Genomic DNA, 23045 nt, shown 5'->3' on the forward strand with positions numbered 1-23045 from the left:
TGGTGAGTTACTCAGTTTTGCTGGGTTTCTCCTGTGTGGATATATTGTTAAACTTTGTCTGATTTTCTCCTGTTATTGTGTCTCACATCAATTTAATTCTTAGACCAACCAGAAGGACCTAGAAGGTAGAGGAAATTGTCTTCCTCCCCTACAATGATGTCTGATCAGTGGTCTGGGCATGTATAATTTCACTGTAGGCAGAAGGTACATTTTTAGTGGCTCTAATTAGAGGTAGTGTAGGCGTCATGAGCCTGGTCCCCTCTCAAGGGACTGGGGCCTCAATGTGAGTCACGTGCAATAGCTGAGGCTCAGGAACCCAACTGGCTTGTGTGAGAATTTCCAGCTGGTCACCAGAGTGAGAGACTGCAGAGGCGAGCTGCCACAGCTTATGGGTGCCACTTGCTGCATACTAACTGTGTGCCACATGGGTGCCGGGTGAGCGTGTTGCCTCCACGAGAGAGGCAGCATTCATTCCTCCATGTTGTTATGCGATAATGAATATATAGGATGCTATATTGCCTAAGGGTTGAACATTCAGTGACGAAGTAAACAGAAACAGTCCCCGTCCTCATGATGATTGTGGTCAGGAAAAGAAACAAACACATATGGAGTTGTAACCTTTGATAAATGCCCTGACAAAAAATGAGAGTAATATGTAAGAAAGCAGGAGCAGAGTGGGCTACTTACCTGCGGCAGTCAGGTAAGGCTGCTGAGGAGGTGACATGGAAATTAGCACTGAAGGAGGAAGGCTAGTTCTGAGAGGACCAGGAGAAAAGAGTTTTAGGTCATGGGAACATCACAGGCAAGTATCCTGTGGTGGCAAAGAGCTTGGTGCCAGCATGACTTAGCCCCATGTGAAAGCAAGATGGGAAGATGTGAGGTGAACATGCCTTCAGAGGAGAAATGAGGTGCAATGGGGCATGATGGGGACCCTGAAGTACGAGAGGAGGAAAGGAGATGGGGAGAACTGGCAACCAGAGGGTTGACTGCACAGAGTGGGGGGCTTGTTGAGATCAGAATCGCGTGCAGGAGAGTGAACGGCCATCTTGGACCTTCCAGCCGCTCCAGCCGTCACTGACCGCACCCACATGCATGTTCCCGAATGGGACCAGAAGAACCACCCAGGCAGCCCACAGACTTGGGGAACTAATCAATCGTTGTTTTAAACCACTAAGTTTTGGTTGGTTTGTCATGCTGCCGTGGATAGCTGAAATAGACTCTATAAAATATCTACAAATTGGGCAGGAGCGTTGAATGGGTTCCTGGCCACCTTGTGGTTCTTGCTTCCCCTATGGACATTATGAAGCATGTTGCACAGCTCAACAACCTTTTATTGGTCTAGAATTACATAAAAAGAGTCATCAAGAAAAAGCGGCCAGAACCCAGAACCTTTGGACGTAGCTGGAGATAAAGACGGAATATACCAGGTTCTTCAACTCCATCAAATGGCGATGCTTGCACATGGCCCTCGACCCAGGTACTGAGGGCCGGAGAGTGAGGCTGAGGGCGCGGAGGCAGGGGCAGCTATCCAGTTCCAGGAGAAGGCAGGTTCAGAGTTTGTGATCTCCATCCAAATCAGATGCTCCAAGGGGCCGAGTCCGTCTCCAGCAGGATCTGGAAGGGCTCAGGTATTTTCCAGGACAAATGGTGGCCACTGGGAGCCAATCTTTCCAGGTGTGTGGTACAAAGATCCTGGGACAGCGAGGTTAATTTTCCCTCTGTGGCTGTGCTTTGCTGAGAAAGTTCTAGAATGTGATGAGGTTGGAAGGGATGACAGACTGTCATGGTTAATTTTACGTGTCAACTTGATGGACCACAGGGTGCCCAGATTAAACACTATTTCTGGATGTCTCTGTGAGGGTGTCTCTGGATGAGCATAGCATGTGAACTGGTGGACTCAGTAAAAAAGCTGGCCCTCCCCAATGTGTGCGGGCATCCTCCAATCCATCCAGGTCCTGAATAGAGCAAACAGGTGGAGGAAGGAGAGATTGGCCCCCTTTCCTCCCTGTCTGCCTGCTGGGCTGGGCCCTGGGTCCTCTCCTGCCGCTAGACTGGGGTTTGCACCGTCAGCTCCCTCAGTGCTCAGGCCTTTGGACTCAGACTGAACTACCACTGGCTTTCCTGGGTCCTCTAGAGGGAAGCCCAAGGGGTGACGTGGGCCCTCAGCTGCCAGGGGCTCTAAGGCAAGGCTTCCTTCTGAGTGGAGGTGAAAAAAAAAGGAGAGTCACTTTAGGGGGTTGGGTCCTCTGAGCTGCTGTTCTGCTCATAAGGCATGAGTGGAACCAGCCACTGAGATGAAAACACATCTTTAATCCCAGACGGGCTGCAAGGTGACCCACACCAGCAGTGATGTCCAGGGCAGAGGTGGAAGAACACAGGCCGTGACTCAGTTGCCCCATGGGGCTGGCACACTGCCCGCTGGCTTCTGCTGGTGTCTGTGCTAAAAGTCCTTTGGGTCATACTGATACTGGGGACCCAAAGAGCTCCCAGCCCAAGTGAAGGAAATCCTATTCCAGGGCAGGAAGGGAGAAGGGGCTGCCCACTGGCCACATGCCCCCCCTCCCCCCACAATCATGGGCAGGACGTCTTTAACAGCAGATCATGTGACTTAGTCTCTGTAATCGTGTGAGCCAATTCCTCACAATAAATCTCTCCCTCTATCTACACATCCTGGTGGTTCCGTTTCTCCGGAGAACCCTGACCAATACGTGAGTCTTCATCGGAGCGTCCTGACAGCCTCCAGCTGCACAACCCGCACAGCTGCGTGGGCAGCACCAAGCAGAGTGGCTGGGCCTCTGGAAGAGCTTGGTGATGGGGTCAACTCAGGCAGGGTGGGGACGGGGCAAACAGAACCTCCAATGGCGCGGGGTCTGGCCCAGCAGAGGGCGGAGGACAGGTGCTCACTGACTCCACCACCCTGGACCCCAGGGGAGACCCTCACGAAGAGGAGTGGTCAGGAGGGCTGGGAGCCCGATGGGGAGGCTGCTGCACCTCTGTCCTCACCTGCCCTGGGCCCCACGTGGGCCCCCACGTCCCTCCTGGTGCTTCTCTGTCAGAAGCCGTGAGCCACTCCCGCTTCATTCTAGGAGAGAGACGGGCGAGGTTGGGAGGTTGGGAGTGCCAGCAGTGTGGGAGGGGACAGTGTCCCCCTCACCCCAGGGCCCCAACATTTCCGGCTGCACAGGACAGGTGTTGTCACCACCCGAGGACGTGTTCTTTCTTCCCGGCTCATCAAGCATGTAAGTTTGGACAGGAACCTTATTTCTGTAGGGCTCGGCTTCCTCAGGGGACGTTGAGGTCACTCCCCCTCAGGGACCCAAGCCTGCAGGCTGGCCTCCGGGGCACTGGTCCGCGAGCTTCCAGCAGGTGCTTCCTGCCAGAACGCTTCCATGGGGCCAAGGCAAGGACCGCAAGGGCCGCCACAGGGCCGTTCCCCTAACCAACGCTACAAACCCAAGAAGGTTCAGGATGGTGGTGGCCAGAAGTGGGGGTGTGATGGCCCCACCCCTGGGAGGCTGGAGGAGGATGCTGGCCCAGCCCCTCGAGGGCCCCAGGAGCCCGGGCAGCATAGGCAGTGCGAGGCAGAGCACCGCTGTCTGCACCATGTCCTGGGCTCCTGTCCTGCTGGTGCTCCTCGCCCACCGCGCAGGTGAGAACACCCCAGAGCTTGCAGCCCCCGCCCCTTCCCTGCCCCCCTGCCCTGGGGGCCCACATGCTTCTGTGTCCCCAGGTTGTGGCCCTCAGCCGGTGCTGAATCAGCCACCGTCTGTGTCCTCGTCCCTTGGAAGCACAGTCCGCCTGGCCTCCACCTTGAGCAGCGACCACGATGTCAGCCTTTACAGCATCTACTGGTACCAGCAGAGGCCTGGCCACCCTCCACGATTCTTGCTGAGATATTTCTCCCATTCAGACAAGAGCCAGGGCCCCAGGATCCCCCCTCGCTTCTCTGGATCCAAAGACTTGGCCAAGAACACAGGGTATTTGAGCATCTCCGAGCTGCAGCCTGAGGATGAGGCCGTGTATTTCTGTGCTGTGGGGGCCCAGGGCTGGGAGAGGGAGAGGGAGAGAGGGGCAGAGAAGGAGCCTGCTGCTCCAGGGCCCCAGGCGCCCCAGGACACGCTTAGCTTGAACTAAAGACAGAAGGGACATGCATCCCCATGGAGTGGTGCCTGTGGGTGAGGAGGAGGGTGGGCCGTGCGCGGCACAGAGAGGAGATGCTCCTTGTCCAATTAGGTGCCGCTGGAGGCTGGAGTGGGGGATTAAAGTTGCTTGTGTCTCAGGCAGTTGTGCTGAACTGGTGAGAGTGGCGTCTGAATTATACAGAGAAGGCCCCAGATGCTCTGCAGAGGGTAGAATGGGGGGGCGCACCCAAGAACCAGCGTGGGCGAAGGTCCCAGGGGAGCGGCTGCTCACGGTCTGCTTGGCTGGTGCCCCTGCTCTTGTGGGTCATGGGGGGCAGGGCACTGACAGCACCTTGGGGGCACGCCCTGGCTGAGGACAGGACCTTCTGTTGTCTCCTGATTATTCTCAGGAGGTACAGGGTAAACAAGCTTAGAAAACGTCTTTCTCAGGCCTCTGGGGAGGAGAGCGGGTGCCGAGGTCCAGGGCAGGCTCTCCAGCTCAGTACTGTTGACATCCAGGGCCGGACAGTTCTCGGTCGCAGGGCTGGCCTGTGTGCTGTAGGATGTTGAGCAGCATCCCTGGCCTCGACCCACCAAATGCCAGTACCTGCAGCCTCCCACCTCTAGTTATGACGACCGGAAACATCTCCAGGCACTGCCAGATGTCCCCAGGCTGGCAAAATCCCCCCAACTGAGAGCCGGTGGTCTAGGTGAGAGAAATGCATCTGCTCTTCTGTGCAGGAGACCGGCAGGGGCCAGCGAACATTTTCTGGAAAGGGCCAGATAGTAAAGCATTTTGGCTTTCTGAGCCATCTGATCTTTGTTGCAACTACAGTCATGTGTCGCTTAATGACAAGCATACATTCTGAGAAATGCGTCGTTAGTCGATTTCATTGTTGTGTGGACGTCACAGAGTGTACTAGGCAAACCTGGACGGTGTAGGGCTCCACACCCGGGCTCTATGGTACTGATCTCACGGGACCTCCATCGTATATGCGGTCTGTTGTTGACCAAGACGTGATTGTGGGGCGCATGACTGTACTCAGTTCTGTTTTACAGTGTGGAACGCGGCCACAGACAATATGTGAACAGATGGGCATGACTGTTATTTACAGAAACAGAAGGGCCTGGGCCAGATATGGAGCGCAGTCCATAGTTTGCCAACCCGTGCTCCAGAGACAGAGCCCAGGTGCTGCTTCCAGGTTTCAACCAAGCCACACTTGGTTGGCCAGCTGAGGGCACCCGCAACTCCTCCGGTCTGATGACTTCAGGGTTACTAAACCTCCGGACCCTAGAAGGAACTGGAGGCAGGAGGGGCATGTCCTCACCGACAGGCTCGTTGGGTGAAGAGGGAACGGGTGGGTTCCTTCAACCCTAGCCCACGGCACAGCACCCTGAACCCTGGGTGGTGGGTCAGGATGTGCCCTGAGAGAGGGACCCTGTCCATCAGGTGTACACACATGTGGACACGCCTCGCACGCAGAGAGGTGCCAGGCAAACCATCTCCCCTGTGATCCCAAACTTGGCTGAGAACATCCATTTATCAAGGCTAAGAAGACCCCAAGGGTCCCCCCGAGAGAGCCAGACGTACGTCAGAATCGGCCCTGCCCCGTGTGGCCTGAGTCTCTTCTGTAAAACATCGGTCTCAGCTCACGCCGCCGTGTTCTGGGTAGCCCCTGAGCATCCACTGCCTCCGGGCAACAGCTCTTCCTGCATCACGCCTCCGTCCCCGGGGGAGGCGCCTCCAGGCCCGTGTTTCTAAGGCCAACGAGGTGGGACCCCAAAGCGCTCTGAATTCTGCTTGCAGCCTGCCCTTCTCCTGCTTCATCTTCTGGGATTCCGAGATCCTCTGCTGTGACAAGAAAGCCAGAGAGCAGAGAGTCACATTGGGCTCCTCCATCACCCTAAGGCCCCAGCCCCAGCAGATTCGTGGAGGACGAGAGCCGGGCCTCGGGCCTCGGGCTGGCCAGAGTGTAAGGCTTAGCTCTGGGCCGCCTTGGAAGGGTCATTTGAATCCTAGGCCAACAGTTCCAACACTGTATGTAAAAAGGATAAAAATAGCACTGATCAGTTTATATAAAGTGCTTACCTGGGCTTAACTGTAGTTAATTTATACAAAGTGCTTACCAGGGCTTGACAAAGAGTAGTACTGTTATTTCCTCATCAGTCCCCAGGCCTGGCCTTCCTGCTTCTCATAACTTTTCCTTTAGTCTGAGTCGTTTCTCCCCTCGACCATTATTGACGGGCCTCCTGCCCATCCCTCTGTGCAGCTGTACCCTCCACTCTGCATTACTCCCAGACCCAGCCTCACCTGCACCCCTCCTCTCCAACCTTTGATTGTCTCCCACCCTCAAAGGCACCTATGCAAGCCACATCTGTAATTTCCGATTTTTTGGTGGCTGCATTTTTCTAAAATGGTAAAAAGAAACAGGTGAAATGATTTTTTTTAAATTTAAACAGTATGTAATTTTATTTTCTCTTGAAAACAAATTAAGCACATTTAAGTGCCAAACATTTTTCATAAAATTTTGTCATTATCCAAAATGACTCCTTCTCTATAGAAAAATTAACAATCAACAATTTTTGTTTAATGCTCACATGGTATCCTTTTGCTCCGCCTGCAGTTGAAACAAAAGCAGTTAAACCAAGTTCCCTCTGAATTCATTTGATTTTTGAGAGAAGAATGAATGAATGAGAACAAAATATACATGAGTTAACTTTGCAAAGTTGCAGCTGGCTTCGATCTCTAATCTACTAATGGCACTATGGGCAAAATACAGGGCAGAATATAACTTGATCTTGGTCGACATGTTAAAATGACTTTAATCACTTTAAAAATGATCTGAAGAATTGTCTTGGGGACCTGTTTTGAAAATACATCTCCTTTATACTATTTCATAAACGGAAAATCACTTTCTTTTTTTAAAAAAAAGGAATGATTTTAAAAAACATGGAGACTAAAGAATTCATGGAAAACAAAAAGAGCTCACATGATAGTAGTGCTCTGGGCAACGGACAGCACTGTGCAACGGCGCCAAGAAGCAGTGCTTGCGTCTGATGAGCAGAGACCCAGGGACCCACCCTAGCAGCATGTTCCAAATGTGACTTTCGGTGCTTCACAACGGGAAGAGCCACAGCTCACACAAAAGCATTTTCACAAAATTCTCACAAACGTTAAACAGTATTTAAAAATCTAAAAGAGGATGCACAGACTTTCTCTGCACACACAGGCAGTGCTCAGCGAGAACAAATTTAGGCAGGCACAGTGGAGATAGGACAGGAAGCACCTCAAAAAGGAGTTAAGAAGCTGTACCTAAGCAGCTGTGATGTTTTAACTTAAAAGTTAAAGATTTAAAAATATCAGAATGTACATATACCAGCCATTACATTCAGTCCACAGATGCCCAGATCTTTCACTGTGCAGCTTCTCTCTCCTGTAGATAGTTTTCATGACAACACAGGGTTTCATGGATAAGTTGTCACTGGTCGAAGAAAATGTCCTAAGCTTTAAACAGATTTAAAGAGCAATGCTCTCAATTTAGAAATAAAGTAGTACAAAAGGGCTAACAAACCCTAACAGTGCAAATCATCAGTAGAGAAAGTCTGTTGCAGCTTCTTTTACAAGCTGGCCTTTATAACACATGAAACAGGTAAAAAAAACTTAGCCTTAGTTTATAATACAATCATTTCCAAATCGGATTTTTTTTAGTACAAAATTTCATAAATCAGGTCTCCTGTGGATCATATACAATCATAAAGGCTAAATTCAAAGTCTTTATTTTACAAACAAGTCTGAAAAGGGAAGAGTCAAGTATGGGAGAATGGTCTCTGGATGGTACTACTGGCCTCAGGAAAGCAGTGCTACAGATTTCTGTGCAAAGAGAGTATGCTGTTCAAACATTTTCCTATTTCAAGGCATGAAAATATTATTTGAATAGAAGAAACAGGAAAATCACTTGTAACAAATTAAAGAGAGGTGCACACACACCAATCCCTGTCTAACAGTATATAAAGCATATTGGGCTCAGTATTTGTCTGTTGCTAGCACCTGGCTTTCATACTATATCTTTATCAAAAAATCAGATTGAAAACTCAAATTACCATTAAGAAAAAAAAAAAAAAACCCTAGTGGCCATACCTCACTCCCCTCTATTCAGATTTTTATGAGTTTACAAATGAAACTGAGGTCGTCCTCTGCAGGTACTTGACTACCTCCTGCTGGGAAGGTGAATGCCGTTTACTTGGGGCAGGAAAGGCAGTAAGAGCTCCAGTTGTGCAAAAAGTGAGCAGTGATCAGAGGGGATGAGTGGGTGTGGGCCGCCACTGATATTATTCTCAACTAGCCAATGGTGGTCCAGAGGTCCCAGGATGCCTAAAGTGTTCAGTTGAGGTTTAGAGTAGAAGATGTAGTCAATTATACCCTTGAAATCGAAGGTGTAGTTCGTGTAAGGCATCAGGCCACTCTCGTAGGCACTCTTTAACTTGAACCCATGCGTGATCCTGCCATTGGTCGTCCCATTTTTCCCATTGCAGCTGAAGTTTGTGAGACTTTCATTATATCTCAGCTCCTTAAAGTCTTTATGGTTTGCTTCTACTCCACCAGTGCTCAAATATTCTACAACACCAGAGTCTGGCAAAGAATTAAGATCTGCACACACCACCAGTGGAATAGCTCCAAACTCTCCCAAGACACTGGACTGGAGGCTCCATGAGGCTTTGTCAATAATGTTCTTCACTTCTGAGAGGAACATCATTGTCTGAACCAACTTCACATCAGAGTATTCAGAGTCCCAATGCATATGAGCATTAGCCACGAGAATCAGTTGTTTTTCTGTTCCGAGACGTGGCTTTCCAGATGACATTTCAATCAATTCCTTTCGAAGTTCTAGCAGTACTGCAAGTCCAATGTTATCTTTTGTCGTGACTCTGTTCAGCATAGCTTCAGACCCTTCTGAATTTGCCATCGCTAGCTGATTAAATTCAACAGTGTGTTTCTGAACCAAAGTAAATTTTTCTGTCTTGAAGAATATTGCACAGCCATCAACATGTTTTCTTTCTTGTTCTGACATTGTCCTAGCTCTAGATTTAGGACTAAAGAATCCCATTATAGCCACGTTCTTTCAGTTCTACCAGAAAAAAAACTGTAATACTGTTCTGTTTCAACCTCCTTAAGACTTATGATATCAGCATTGCAGCTCAAGATTTCTTGAATAATGGCCTTTTTCCTGTAGTCCCAGTTTAGCACCCATGATGGACAGTAGCCGTATAACTGCTGGGTCGCATATTTATCACAAAGAACATTGTAGCACATGACAGAAAACAAGGCAGTAGGCCTTGTTCTGTCTGGTTCTTGTAACATAATCCAAGATCTTGGAGGTGGTTGTTCTGTTGAAACTGCCAAATTATCAAGCAAATAGTTCAGTAGCCTTCTTGTTCCATCTGGTTCCAAATAGAGGTTCAATATATCTTGGGTAAGTGGATTTCCTTTCAGGCCTAAAGTCTGCAACTGAAACAGTTTTCCCAGCTCAAAAGGTAGAACTCGTAACAGGTTGTTATTTAAATGGAGTTCCCTGAGTGATACCATGTTTCCGAGTTCTGCCGGTAAACTCCGCATTTTATTAGAAGACAGGTCCAGATACACCAGATTGTGAAGCTTGGCAATGTCTGAAGGAATACGGGACGGGGAATTGTCACTCAGATGCAAAGCTGTCAGGTGAGTTAGTGACCACAAAGATGAGCTTAAGCTTCTTACTTTTCCACTTATTTCAAGCTCTGCCCAATGTGATTTCTTTCCATTTGCTGCTTCCTCAGAGGACATAATTGTGTACATCTTCCGAGGGTCAGGGGGCTCGTATTTGTCTTTGGGCATGCCTCTGCGGGCGCGCCGCCGCCGCCTCCCTGTGAGAGCAGCGCGGTGCGCCCTGTGGAACCACCATGCCAGTCCCGCCGCACTCAGCCGCCGCTCTTTGTTCCCGCTCCGGGCGCCACCGCGTCAGCCGCCCCGACCGCGGCCCCTACGCCCGCCCGCCGCCCGCCGCCCGCCGCCCCCTCGCTTTCCGAAATGAATTTTAATAAAGCATTTTTTAACCCAATACATCCCAAATGTTGTTTGAGCATGCGATCAATATAAAAATTAGTTATGAGGCGGTTTAAACTCTTTTTTTGTACTAAATCTTCAAAATCCGGTGTGTATTTTACACTTGTGGCTCATCTCAATTCGGACGGGCCACGTTCCAAGTGATCAACAGCTGCCTGTGGCTTGTGACAGGGCAGTACAGGTGGAAGGGGTAGAATTCAGACTCCTTTCACCACACAGTGTTTGGAGGCTGGCCCAGACTGGCCCAAGTCCCACTTGTCACGCGCCCTGCTCGCTGTCTGTCCCCGCCCTGTTATAAGCCAGCTGCGGTGGATCCGACGCCTGATTCTCCAAACTTCTGCCCTAACCCTTCACTTGCCAGCAGGACATCCTGTCCCTTTGCGGGGTCCTGCAGCTGGCTGCGCCACCCGAGTCCGCGATGCTCTCAGCTCTCACTCCTTGGGCAAGATTTCCCTGAGCTCTTCCTGCAGTTACTAACTTCCTGCGATGTGCAGGCGCCATGTTTTCCTAACTATATTTAGCGCCTACCACACAGCTCTGATTGAGTTTGCAAGTCTCTCTCCTCCGGTAATCTGCAAACTCTCGGTGGGCAGGATCTGTTCAACTCACTTTACGTGTCTGCTAAACACCAGGCAGTACGAGAGTTGAGTGAACAGATGAACGAGTAAGTGAATGCATGGCTGAGTGCACTTTTGGGTTCCAAAGACCCTCCCATTCCAGGATCTCATTAGATATGTGGGGTCACTGTGATTTTCTAAGGAGGGAAAACTCTGTCACCTCAGTGACTGGCCACATTCTCTCTCTCTCTCCCTCTTACACACACTTCCCTTCTGATGCCTGTCACGTGGAGCTGGTGATTATATCCAGCCACCAGGAGTGAGGTGGAAAGGAAAAGTTTGAAACAGCCCAGCGCAGGGAAGGAAACACTTGGGGACATTTCTGAATTGGTCGTGGAGGAGAGAGATGTTGTGGGGTGGGGTTCCCAGGTTGCTGGGGTCTGCTGCCTGGTACCACAGAAAGCTCCCTGCTCCCGTCACCCCCAGGCGTCAACACTGCTCCTGACCGTGGTTCAGAGCAAAGGCGTGGGGTGCTAAGAGCTGGGGTCTGTGCACAGAAGTGCTTGATGCAGCTCCCAAGTTTGATACACAAACACGGAACCCAAGGGGCTTGGACACGTTGCCTGAGGTACTGAAAACCACGGACCCAAACAGCCCAACCTGAGTTAGATGCTGAGCCCTCAGGGAGGGCATCCGGGGGTCGTGGGGGATGGAGCCTGCCGATCAGAGGTTGCGAAAACATGCGGCTGTCTGTGCGCTCAGCGGCCGGTGGCTCGGGCACGGTTTGGCAAGATGAGCAAGGGGAGGTGGCCGCACGTAAAGAGGGAGGGCGGGATTAACACGCAGAGGCCCTTTGGGACACAGAGGGCCCTGGCATTTCGTTCTAAGGTGCATTTTTGTGATGTATGCACGATGCCCAAATCCATCCGTTCGTTATGGCATGCGAAATGAGGCTATTTTCATTCTAGCTGTCCTGCTCCCCTCGTTAGCTAGAAAACTGCCACGAAGAAAACCTCCCCTCATCAAGGATTTGGTCACCTGAGGGACTATTTGTATAGTCAAGACAAGATAAATGTTCGATCTTTTCCCCCTTTATTTACCAACTGTCAAATAGCAAGTCCGTGTGCCAGCACCACCCAATGTTAGTTTGTTAGTATCATGACAAGTTCATGCGTATAAGCATATTTGAGGTGTTTAACTCTATTGCCATTATTATAAGTTTTTCTATCTTTGGTCAGCACAAGCCCATTCGAACTGATCTCTAACCAGGAACATGTCGATGTGTGAAAAACAGTACATTTAATTTTGTTTTCAATATTTAAAAAATTGGGGCAAAGACACCTTCCCTCCAGCTAATTCTCAAAAGGATGACGATTTATAGCGCACTGAAAGGAGAAAGAGCCCTATGATGAGAAAACCACTATTTTGCAAACCTCAGTGTGACAATACTAATTATTAAGGCGAGGATCATAAATGGGTGTCAGAACCACTGGGTGACTGGTGTTTGGGGCACAGGGCATTGGCACGGTGCCCAAGTGTCGCCCTACAAACTCTGGTCACAAATGGAACATTGACATTTCTGATGGAGAAATTTGGCTGTCGCTCCTCACAGTGTGCTCAGGCCTGGCTTCTCTCATATTGGGACTACCTGACATGGGTCCCTCCTGGGGGGCATAACAGGAAGCGCTCCATATGGATGGCGCTGAAAATATGTCACCGGAGAGAGTCAGGGTGCAGCCTCCACTTCCAGTTCTCAGGAGGCACAGGGCCCGGAGAGCAGCCACCCAGACCAGCCCGGGGCAGGCTGGGACAGGAGGCTGGCTTGGACTTGGAAAAGTGAATGTCACGAAAAAAGAGGTGTAGAGACTCTTACAAGAAAAGAGGCTAAAGAGATCTAACAAGTAACTAGATCTATGAACCGGGATTAGATATAGTTTAAAGACCAACCAAAACCAGAAGCAATCACTATAAATCAAAATCATCTTTGTGGACCACTGCGGAAATTTGACTATGGAGCAGCTATTCGCTATTATGAGATTATATTAATTTTCTTAAGTGTGATCCTGATTTTGTGGCTTTTTTAGAGAACAGGTCAAAACATCTGCAACTGAATTTTTCAAAACTTTTAATTTTGAAATAATTATAGATTGACATGAAGTTGCAAAGTAGAGTACAGGGAGGTTCCACGCACCTTTCTCCGGGCTTCCTCCCATGTTAGCATCTCGCATAGTTAAAGTGCAGCATCAGTACCAGGAAATTGACATTGGTACAACCCAGAGGTGGTTTACTTTTCTCCAATCATTCCTGCACTCAGTTGTGTATGTGTGTATGCTGTGCGTGTGAAGCAATTTTATCACATGTGTAGCTTTGTATGATCACCTCCAATCAAGAAATTTAGCTCCACCGTCAGCACGAGTCTCCCTCTGGCTATCGCTTCATAGCTACACTCATCCTCTCCTCCTCCCTACCCCCAGCTCCTGCAAGCACTAATCTGCTCTCCATCTCTATAATCTTGTCATTTCAAGAATGTCATGGAAATAGAATCATATAGTATGTAACCTTTTGAGACTGGATTTTTTTCACTCAGCATGATTCCCTTTAAGTTCATCCAATTTGTTGCATGGATCAATAGTTCATTTTTTATTGTTGCATAACATTCCATGGTATGAATCACCACCATTTGTTCAACCAGTCACTCATTGAAAAACACTTGGGTAGCTTCTGATTTGGGGCTATTATGAATAAAGCTGCTATGAGCATTTGTGTACACGTTTCTTTTTTTTTTTTAAAGATTGGCACCTGAGCTAAAAACTGTTGCCAATCTTCTTTTTTTTTTTTCCTGTTTTTTCTTCGCAAATCCCCCTGTACACAGCTGTACACTCTGTGAGTCCTTCTAATTGTGGCATGTGGGATGCCACCTCAACATGACCTTGTGAGCGGTGCCATGTCAGTGTCCAGGATCCGAACCGGCAAAACCCTGGGCCCCCAAAGTGGAGCGTAAGAACTTAACCACTTGGCCCCGGGGCCGGCCCCTGTGTACAAGTTTCTTTGTGAACTTAAGTTTTCATTTTTGTTGATAAATGCTCAAGGGTGCAATTGCTGGGTGGTATGGTGAGTACATTTTGTTTTAGTTTTGTTACAAACCACATACTCGTTTCCAGAATGGATGTACCACTTTACATTCCCATCAGCAATGTAACAGTGACTCAGTCTCCCCACATCCTCACCAGCTATTGGGTGTTATCACTATTTTTTGCCTTAGCCGTCTGATAAGTGCAGAGTAACATCTTATTGTGGCTTTAATCTGCATTTCCCAAATGGCTAATGATGCTGAACATTTTCAATGTGCTCATTTGCCACGTGTATATCCTCGTTAGTGAAATGTCTGTTTGTGTCTTTTGCTCATTTTCTAACCAGATTTTTTTAAATGTTGAGTTTTGAGAGGTCTCTATATGTTCTAGACATAAATCCTTGGATATGTGATTTGCAATTTTCTCCTCTCCCTCTGTAGCCTTTCTTTTCATCCCCTTAATAGGGTCTTTTGCAGAGCAAAATTTTTAATTTTGACGAGGTCTGAGTTAGTGATTTTTCCTTTAACAGATTGTCCTTTTGGTGTCAAGTCTAAGAATTTTTCTGTCAGGTCTAGGTTCTGAAGATTTCTCCTATGGTTTTTCTAAAAGTTTTATACTTTTACAATTTTACTTTTAAATCATGATCCATTTTGAGTTAATTTTTGTAAAAGGCAAGGTTTAGGTCATAGTTTCAGTTTGGGGGGCTATGGACACCCAGCTGTCCAGCACCATTTGTTGAAAAGGCCAGCTTTCCTCCAGGGAATTGTTTTTGCGCAGTTTTGACATCTCAGTTTCGCACACTTGTGTGGGTCTCCCTCTGCATTCTTATTTCATTCCGTTGACCTCTGTGTCTGTCCCTCCCCAGGGCTGCACTGTCTCGACCACTGTAATGGCGCGTAAACCTGAACATTGGGAGGAGTGATGCCTCCAATTTCTTCTCCTTCCAAAATTTTTTCCTCTTCTAGGTTCTTCCTCTTTCCTTACACATTTTAGAATAAGCTTGTCTGTGTCTACAAAAGACCTTACTGGGACTTTATTACAAATTGCTTTAGGCCTCTGGAGCAGTTTAGGGAGAATTGACGTCTTTACTACGTTCGAGGATTCCAACCCATGGACATGGGATGGCTCTCCAAGATTATTTGGGTCTTCTTTGATTTCTTCATTAACATTTTGTATTTTTCAGGATACAAATGCTATACATGCTTTGTTAGTTCAATATTTAAATATTTCATTTTTTTGGAGTAAATGGTATTGTGTTTTTAATTCCAGTTTCCACTCATTTGTTAGTACACAGAAATGCAATTGATTTTGTTGTTGTTGATTTTGTATCCTGCAACCTTACTGAACTTATAAGTTCTAGAAGTTATTTTTGCAGATTCCTTGGGTATAATGCACACATTCAGAGAGAGAAAAAAATGTAGCAAAATGTTTTATTGTCTCTAAGTAGAGAAAGTATGAGTGTTCATTGCACATTTTTTCAACGTATCTGCTTAAAATTTTTCAAAACAAAAAGGAGGAATTTTTTGCAGTTTGCAACTATTAACCTGCTCAGTTGCGATTGCAGCCTGCACGAAGTTTTGTTTCCCATCCCACACCTTAAACTCCCCTCATATGCGCCAGCTTCCTTGCCCTGTACCCCACTACAACCGCTGCGCGCGGCAACCCCACGGCTCTTTCACTCTCCATCTTCCCATCCTGCCTCCTCTTCTCTCCTCACCGGGCTCAGAGGCTGGGCTCCAGCAGAGTAAAGGATGATGCACGGATGCCCTCATCACCCGACCCTGCCTCCCTCTGTCGGGCTTACCTGACAAACCACAAGCTTCGGCTGAACCACACGTCCCCGCTGGCTCCTCACCTACACTGTGGGGCTGGCTCTGCCAGGGAAATTTGCATGACCAAGCAGGCTGGTCTAAGTCCCCTAATGGGCAAATCACAGTCCCGGGGCAGGGCTCCACCCCTCCAGATGCGAGCCGAGGAAGGAGGGCGTCCGAGGCGCAGGGTCCCCACCTTTCAGGGCTGAGCAGGCCTAAGCCAGCTCCACGGGACACAGGGCCTCCAGCTGATCCCAGCAGCCAAGCTCCAGACCCACCTGCCTCACCCCAAGGTGGCTGCCCTGATGAGGAAGCTCCTCCTGCTACCCAGGGGGCACGCACAGAGGGTCCCCCTCTCCATGACTAGATGAGGAAGGCTGAGATGGGCCCGTCTCAGAGCCCTTTCCAGTGCGTCCCCTCTGGGACACGGTGAGCGCTGGCTCCTGGGATCGTGCACACCTGCTGCGTCTCCGCTGCCATCTCCCCAGTGCACCCCACACCCATGGCCCAGAGGTTGAGTGTGTCCCTGTCCTGGGACAAACAACTAGCAACGTCTGGAGAAAACCAGAGAAACAGGTCTTGATTTTCTGCCTTCAAGGCTTCTATGCGTCCGAAGAAAACAGAAGTTGGTTACTTTTGCTAAAGGTGGTAATTAACATAAATGACTGAGACTACGCGAGATATAATCATGACAGAGACATATGAATACAGCTGGTTGCTTAAGGAAATTGTTACAACCTATTAATACAATAAATCCAACATAATAAATACCTTGTTTTATTTAATGCTTGATAACATTACTATATTTTACAATTAAAGGTAAATGTTTAATTTTATCACCTATTTAAATAATTATATATTTGTGCACGTCTACACACATATGACAGAGGTATATTAAGATGGATTTTTTTAAATCTACAAACAATAAAAGTAATATAATAAAAGATGAAATTTGGGTATATTGTGTATTAATCAGGGGTTTCCAGAGAAATAGACCCAATAGGATGGATGTGTGTGCATATACATATATAAAACTTTTAATTATATCTAAAAATACACATATTTATATATAAATTTATCGCAGGATGGCTCATGAGATTACGAAGGCTGACAAGTTCCTAGATCTGCAGCTGGCGGGCTGGAGACCCCGGAGAGCTGGCGGCACAGTTCCAGCCTGAGGCCAGCAGGCTGGAGATCTGAGAATGGCCAATGTTTCCATTGAGTCCAAAGACAGGAGAAAACCCACTCAAAGGTCGTTGGGCAGAAGGAGTGGCCTCTTACTCAGCCTTCTTGTTCTATTCAGGCCCTCACCTCACTGGACGGGGCACACCCGCGTCGGGGAGGGCGGCCTCCTTTACTCAGTCTACTGAGCTCAAACGCCCATCTCACCCAGAAATGCCCTCACAGGTCGCACCCAGGATAACGTCTGACCAAATACCTGAGCACCCTGTGGGCACTGCAGTAGGCACCAACGTGGCGATGGATCTCAGGGGGCAGCAGCTGGGCCCTCAGTCCATCACACTCCCTGTAGGAGGTCTGCAGGGACATGCTCATGGCCGCCACAAAACTATTTTAACGGAGATGCTCAGACTCCCACTTAAGATGTAGAAAGTGGGCAAGAGCATCACTCTTGTCCTGACAAGAAAGAGCTCCGTGGGCTGGGGGAGGGGTGGACTTCTTCCCTATCTTGATAGTGGTGTTGAATTCACAGATGTATACACATGTCACAATTTACTAAATTGCACACTTCAAATATGTGCAGTTTGTTGTATGGCAACTTGCCTCAATAAAATTTAAAAAGTACTTAAGTAAAAATACATAAGATGCCAGAACATTCTTCGTAACATAAAAAGTGTGAGTGCTGTTTCAGAAGTCTTTAAGCGGATACAGGAGTCCGCAGACAGTGTTCTGGATCCTTGCTTTTGGAAGCCTCTGCTGTTCCGCACACCCAAGCCCAAGGGCTCCACCCCCACAGCCGCCAGCAGCCCATCCTACCCTGCCTGGCTCCCCCCGAATACCGGGGGCCACTCACCCGGCCACTCAGGACAGGCCTCTCTCCGGGTCCTCTGGGCCATGTCCGACATTATTAAGGTGGGGAACGCCCCTTCCTCTGTCTGAATGGGGAGAGGAGGCTTCCCATGACCTCTTCCCGCAGGCCCGAAGCATTCCGTGGGACACACCCTAGCACTTCACCCTGGCCATGGCTCATTAAAGCACAATGCTGGGCTCTTAAAGTTTTACTCTGTCCTTAAAACATCTCCAATGAGGGGCAGCCCAGTGGCAGAGTGGTTAAGTTCATGTATTCTGCTTTGGCAGTGTGGGCTTCCCCCATCCGAATCTTGGGCAAGGACTTACACACGGCTCATCAACCCATGCTGAGGCGATGTCCCACATACAAAATAGAGGAAGATCGGCACAGATGTTAGCTCAGCAACAATCTTCCTCAAGCAAAAAGAGGAAGATTGGTAACAGATGTTCACTCAGGGCCAATCTTCCTCACCAAAAAACAAAAAGACACCAAAAAACAGTACTCCAATAAACAGTACTGACAAGAATTATTATTCCTTTGACTAAAGCACAGTCTACAGCATGGTGTGGTTTAAAGCTGAAGGCAACTTAAGAGAAGAAAATAAATTCAAGACAGAAACTGGGAAGAGCCTCTTGACCCTCAATTCAGGTCCGTTACCACCAACATCAGTTATTACGGGCACGGGAGCAGCTAACAGCTCAATGGCTGTGCATCCAGTGTTCTGCTGAGCGCGATACAGGCGTCATCTGATTGAAGTATCACCAACAGCCTCAGGAGACAGACGCTCTTCCTATTCCCGGTTTAAAGAGGAGGAAATGTTAACCTGAAGGAATTCAGTCACCTGGCCAAGGACACACAGCGGTGGGACCCCCAACGCCACAACCCCATCTACTGAGAGATGACACTAAGCTGCAAGAGGAAAACAGCTACAGTTGCTCTGACTTCTCAACTTGGAATAAAGGATGCCATACCTACAAGAGTGAGAAAGAAAAAAAAGCAGTCCTCTGTCATCCAGAGGCTGGCCCGACCCTCACTGCAGCCACGCTGCTCTCCTAATGGACATAAACCATCTCAGAGAACGCCAACCTCAGTCAAGGTCCCTCTGAGACCACAAGAAAATGAGACAAAATCAGGCAGCATCATAATTTGGTCTAAGTACAGACAAAACCAATGTCTGTGCCTCCCCAAAACACCAAACATCCCCTCTTTTGGCCAAAATGAGTGACTGCTGTTTCTTTACCAATTACAACCCTAACCTTGATTAGTCTCCCCTCCCCAGAAATAAGACTTTTTGACACCCAGTCATAGAATTGCCCCCTCTTTCTGACAGCATCCAATCCAGAAGGAACCCCTGCTTCCCTAGACCCTTCTCAAAATCACCCAACCCAAGCCCACATCTGTAGCAGGTTCGTTCCAACACCTTCTTACTGAGACACCCCCGCGGTCCCCCCATGCTGTGCGGTCTGAACTATAGTGTGCTCCTGGTGGTCTTTGGCTGGAGCGCGTTGACAAGAGAAAGCACAGGGCCTTGCTGTAGTGCCTCTGTGATAAGAGGACATATAAGCAGAGATGTAAATTAAACAAGAAAAGGTGGCTATTGGGGGATTCCTGGGGCAGAGCATCCTGGAAAAAAGCAAACAAAATACAATGCAAAAAGGAGCTGACTTGGAGGAACCCAAGGGGGCGAGTGTGGCCTGGAAAACGATTTGATTCCTTCGTTAGACAAATACTCATCTGCTAAACAGCCACCCGGGGGCCAGCTGGGTTCTGGGCACTTAGGACGAGTCAGAAAACAGCACACAAAGATCCCTACCATCCTGGAGTTTTCCAGCAGCAGGAGACAACTAGCAAACCAAAAACCCCCAAACCCAAAATATATGTATTAGATTAAAAGGTGATAAGCAATATGGGAAAGACTAGCGCAGGGAGAGAGGAACAGGATGGAAGGGGAGATGGGACGTGTGAGCACGAGCTGTCAGGTCATCTCCACACGGGCAGGGTCGGCTCGTCTGCTCCTTGGATGGGTATTTCTCGGGCACAGGCGCGACCTGCGGACCACATACCTCCTCCCGCCTCCGCAGAGCCTCAGCTCCACCGGGCTAACCGTGCTCCAGGAAGTCGCGCCCCGGGTCCCTCCCAGGCTGCCGTAGCGGCCGCAGCCTCCCTGGCCCCGCCCCGGCCCCGCCTCTCAGCCCCCCAGTTGGCCCCACCCAAGCCCAGAGCTGATTGGTCTAAACGGGCCACCTGACCAACGCGACCAATCGGAGGCCTTTACCCTGCTGCTTTAAGCGCGGTGGGCGGCTGGGTTGCCTCTAGCGCCCCGCACGTGTCCACTGGTTCCCGGGGTCCCGCGCCGAGGACTCAGGCCGAGGGGGTGGCAGGGAGGGCTGGGCGCGCCTGCAGGAGGCCCTCGGTCGGTTCTGCCGCTCTCCCTAAGTGGGGGTCGCTTTGTGTCATTCTCTCAGTCTGTTATTTTAAATAGCTGCTGAGAGGGATATATCCTAGTTACTCTTACAGCCCCTTTTAACCTGTGAGTCGCTCATTCTTCTAGAGTAAAGTTGGAATTTTTAGTTTGATTAACAACAAAAAAACCAATTAGTGAGGGCTACTGTATGTGTGTGTATTTTCCCCTCGCTCTCACCATCCAACCTCGTGGCGTGGCCTTCTTTTATCTTCAGGGTGAAAACTTTGCTCTTCTAGCAGTCGCGACTTGTTTATCATTAAGTTCATGGTTAGGAATAGTGCGTGGCGCACGAGGAAACAGACACGTTATTTTTTCTATCATCGTTTAGCAGTAGGCTGCTGCTGGGATACGCGGACGAAGCCTCTCCCAGACCAGAGTCTGGCCGGGATCTTGAGCCCTCTTCTCGGTCGGGCCTCAACCTGGACCTCTAATTGAAGAAACGCTAACACAGTTTCTAACAGCTCGGGTTCACATCCCTAGAATGACCCTCGTCCCTCTGAAACGCCTGCCTGAGGAATTTACTGTCTTTTCCAGGCAACGCCTGAGGACAGGGCCCGTCTCCCAGCCTCTGTGGGAGGGTGGGGGCCGAACATCGTAAGCGCCCCTCAGCAGACGCAGCTGGGTGTCACGTGGCCCAACCCGCCCTTCCCGCTTTCTGTCATTTTCGCCTCCCTGACTACTGAGCCCCTCTCAGCGCCCTCCCTGTTCCCTTGCTCTCCCTTTGTGATGCCCAGTCACCTCTGTACAAACCCAGGTTGCGTTCAGTTCAGCTGCACGGTTTTCCCTATTGTAGTGGTGTATTACTAATAAAAACCTCTTCCTACCCCTTTAACTAGTGTCTGGTTTTGCTTATCTTTGACAATACCACGCACCCCAAAGCAAGCACATCATTAATTAGTCCCATTAATTAGCTCATCGTAATTATTTTGTTTCTTTTAGGATTTCTCGGTACATAATTATATATTTTCTAATTGTTTTTCATGTATCTTTTTCTGAATGATACATATTTATTTCGCGTCACTGGTGAGAATTCCCAGAACAGCATAACATAGTGGTGGTAGTTGAGTAAAATTTTTGCCGAAGAAAAATATGAGGAACAGGAGAGATTCAATGAGGCGCTAGAGGAAAGAGTGAGCTCCAGTTACACTGGGAATGGAGCTCCTTGAGCAGCGGGAGCAGACGTTGGTACCTGCTCCAGTTCCTCGATTCCAAAGTTAGACTCCAGCTGAAAAACGAGTCCGCACTGATCTTCTCGTATGGGACTTGACTGTTCATACACTTCGTCCATTTTTCCGTTTTTGGGGTATTTTTCTTACTGATTAGCATTGTTTTTCATTTATTTTTATTACTACTACTTTGTCAATTATATGCATTGAAAACATCATTCCCTAGCCTTTGGCTTCTCTAGATCCTCTGTTTTTCAGGTCTTCTATTGAAAAACAGTTTAATTTTTTGTACAGGCTTAATTTGTCAGTCTTTTTTTGTGGTTTATTTCTTGATTAAAATACCCGTCTCTCCTTGTGCTGTAAAGATGTTCTGCCATATTTTTTCAAGCATTTCAGGTTTTGCTTTTCACAATTATATCTTTTATCCACTTGGAATTTTTTGTGTACCTTTTGACATAGTGGATGGTTCATTTGTTATGAAGTCATGAACATCTTTATCTCTATTAATGATTTTGGCTCAAATATTGCTTTCCCAGATGTTAACATTGCTAAACCCAGCTTTTTATTTGGTTGGTGTTCGTTAATGTTTGGTCTGTGTCCCCGCATCATTTGCTGTGAGGGGACGTTACCATGGGTGGCCTAGACCCGTGGTTCTCAAAGTGTTTCCCGGACCAGCAGCGGCAGCATCACTTGGGAACTTGTTAGAAATGCAGAATCTCTGGTTTCAGGGAAGAGCCCAGCCAGCTTTGTTGTAAAAAGCCCTCCAGGTGGTTCTGATGTCCCTCAAGTTTGGGAACCACTGGCCTAGATGACCAGGGCCTGCCCTCGAGTGGAGACCAAGGCTCCAAACCGGTGGCTATGGTGGGATGGGGAGTGTGGGCAGGAATGGACAGTGGACAGGAAGAAGAGGACCACAGGCTCCACTGCAGAGGACAGGCTGCTAGAATGAAAATGCGAGAGTAAGTTCACCAGACTTGCCTGGACACACGTTTACAACCAAATACTGGTCTCTGTCCTGGTTGGTCCCTTGCAGGCTGTTGATCAGCAGTTTTCAATTATGCTTTGAGGATGGGAGATGTGTACCACAGGCCTGAGCTCCCAGCCCGGGGCTGGCCCTGGCTCCTTCATCCTTATCCCTGGTGTCCCCCCGGAGCCGCGCTCCTGCTCAGGAGCGGAGGTCGATGGCGCAGCACTGCTCGGGGCCCTGTGTTTGTTTCTGTCTCATTGGTTGGTTGTCCGGTCAGGTTGGGACCTTGTTCTTGAGCCTGTCTGTATCCTACCATGAGCTCTTGTCATTGCCTCTGTCATCGCCACGTGTTTGCAGCAAGGAGCTGTGTTTACCTGACGTCTGCTGATGGGTATTTTTTTCTTTTGAATTTATGTTTTATCTTATCCTAAAATCCAATGGGGCTGGCCCAGTGGTGCAGCGGTTAAGTTCACACGTTCTGCTTTGGCGGCCCAGGGTTCACTGGTTCGGATCCCGGGTGCAGACATGGCACCGCCTGGCAAGCTATGCTGTGGTGGCATCCCACATATAAAGTAGAGGAGGATGGGCACAGATGTTAGCTCAGGGCTAATATTCTTCAAAAAAAGCCAAGTAGTACTGTAGGCTAGGACGGTAATAAAAAGAATCGTTCCCTGCTCCCTTCTGATTCCTGCTCGGAGTGGGGCAGCCCCTTTCTTCTCTTGTGCTTCTGTCCCCATCACTCTCCAACCTGCCCATCCTGCA

General features: G+C 48.8%; 1 protein-coding gene and 1 pseudogene across 1 annotated transcript; one reads left to right on the top strand and one right to left on the bottom strand.

The window, feature by feature from the left end:
• Positions 1 to 3317: 3317 nt before the first annotated feature.
• On the top strand, positions 3318 to 4284 carry LOC106848270 (immunoglobulin iota chain-like). Its single transcript, XM_014868043.3, has 2 exons — positions 3318 to 3649; positions 3731 to 4284. Exons 1-2 carry the CDS (start codon positions 3469 to 3471, stop codon positions 4132 to 4134), a joined length of 585 nt encoding a protein of 194 aa, XP_014723529.3. The 5' UTR covers positions 3318 to 3468; the 3' UTR covers positions 4135 to 4284.
• Positions 4285 to 7695: 3411 nt separating this feature from the next.
• Positions 7696 to 10049, bottom strand: LOC123287614 (CCR4-NOT transcription complex subunit 6 pseudogene; annotated as a pseudogene).
• Between the last annotated feature and the right edge of the window lie 12996 nt (positions 10050 to 23045).

Source organism: Equus asinus, chromosome 8 (assembly GCF_041296235.1).
Source record: "Equus asinus isolate D_3611 breed Donkey chromosome 8, EquAss-T2T_v2, whole genome shotgun sequence".
In the NCBI taxonomy this organism is placed as follows: domain Eukaryota; kingdom Metazoa; phylum Chordata; class Mammalia; order Perissodactyla; family Equidae; genus Equus; species Equus asinus.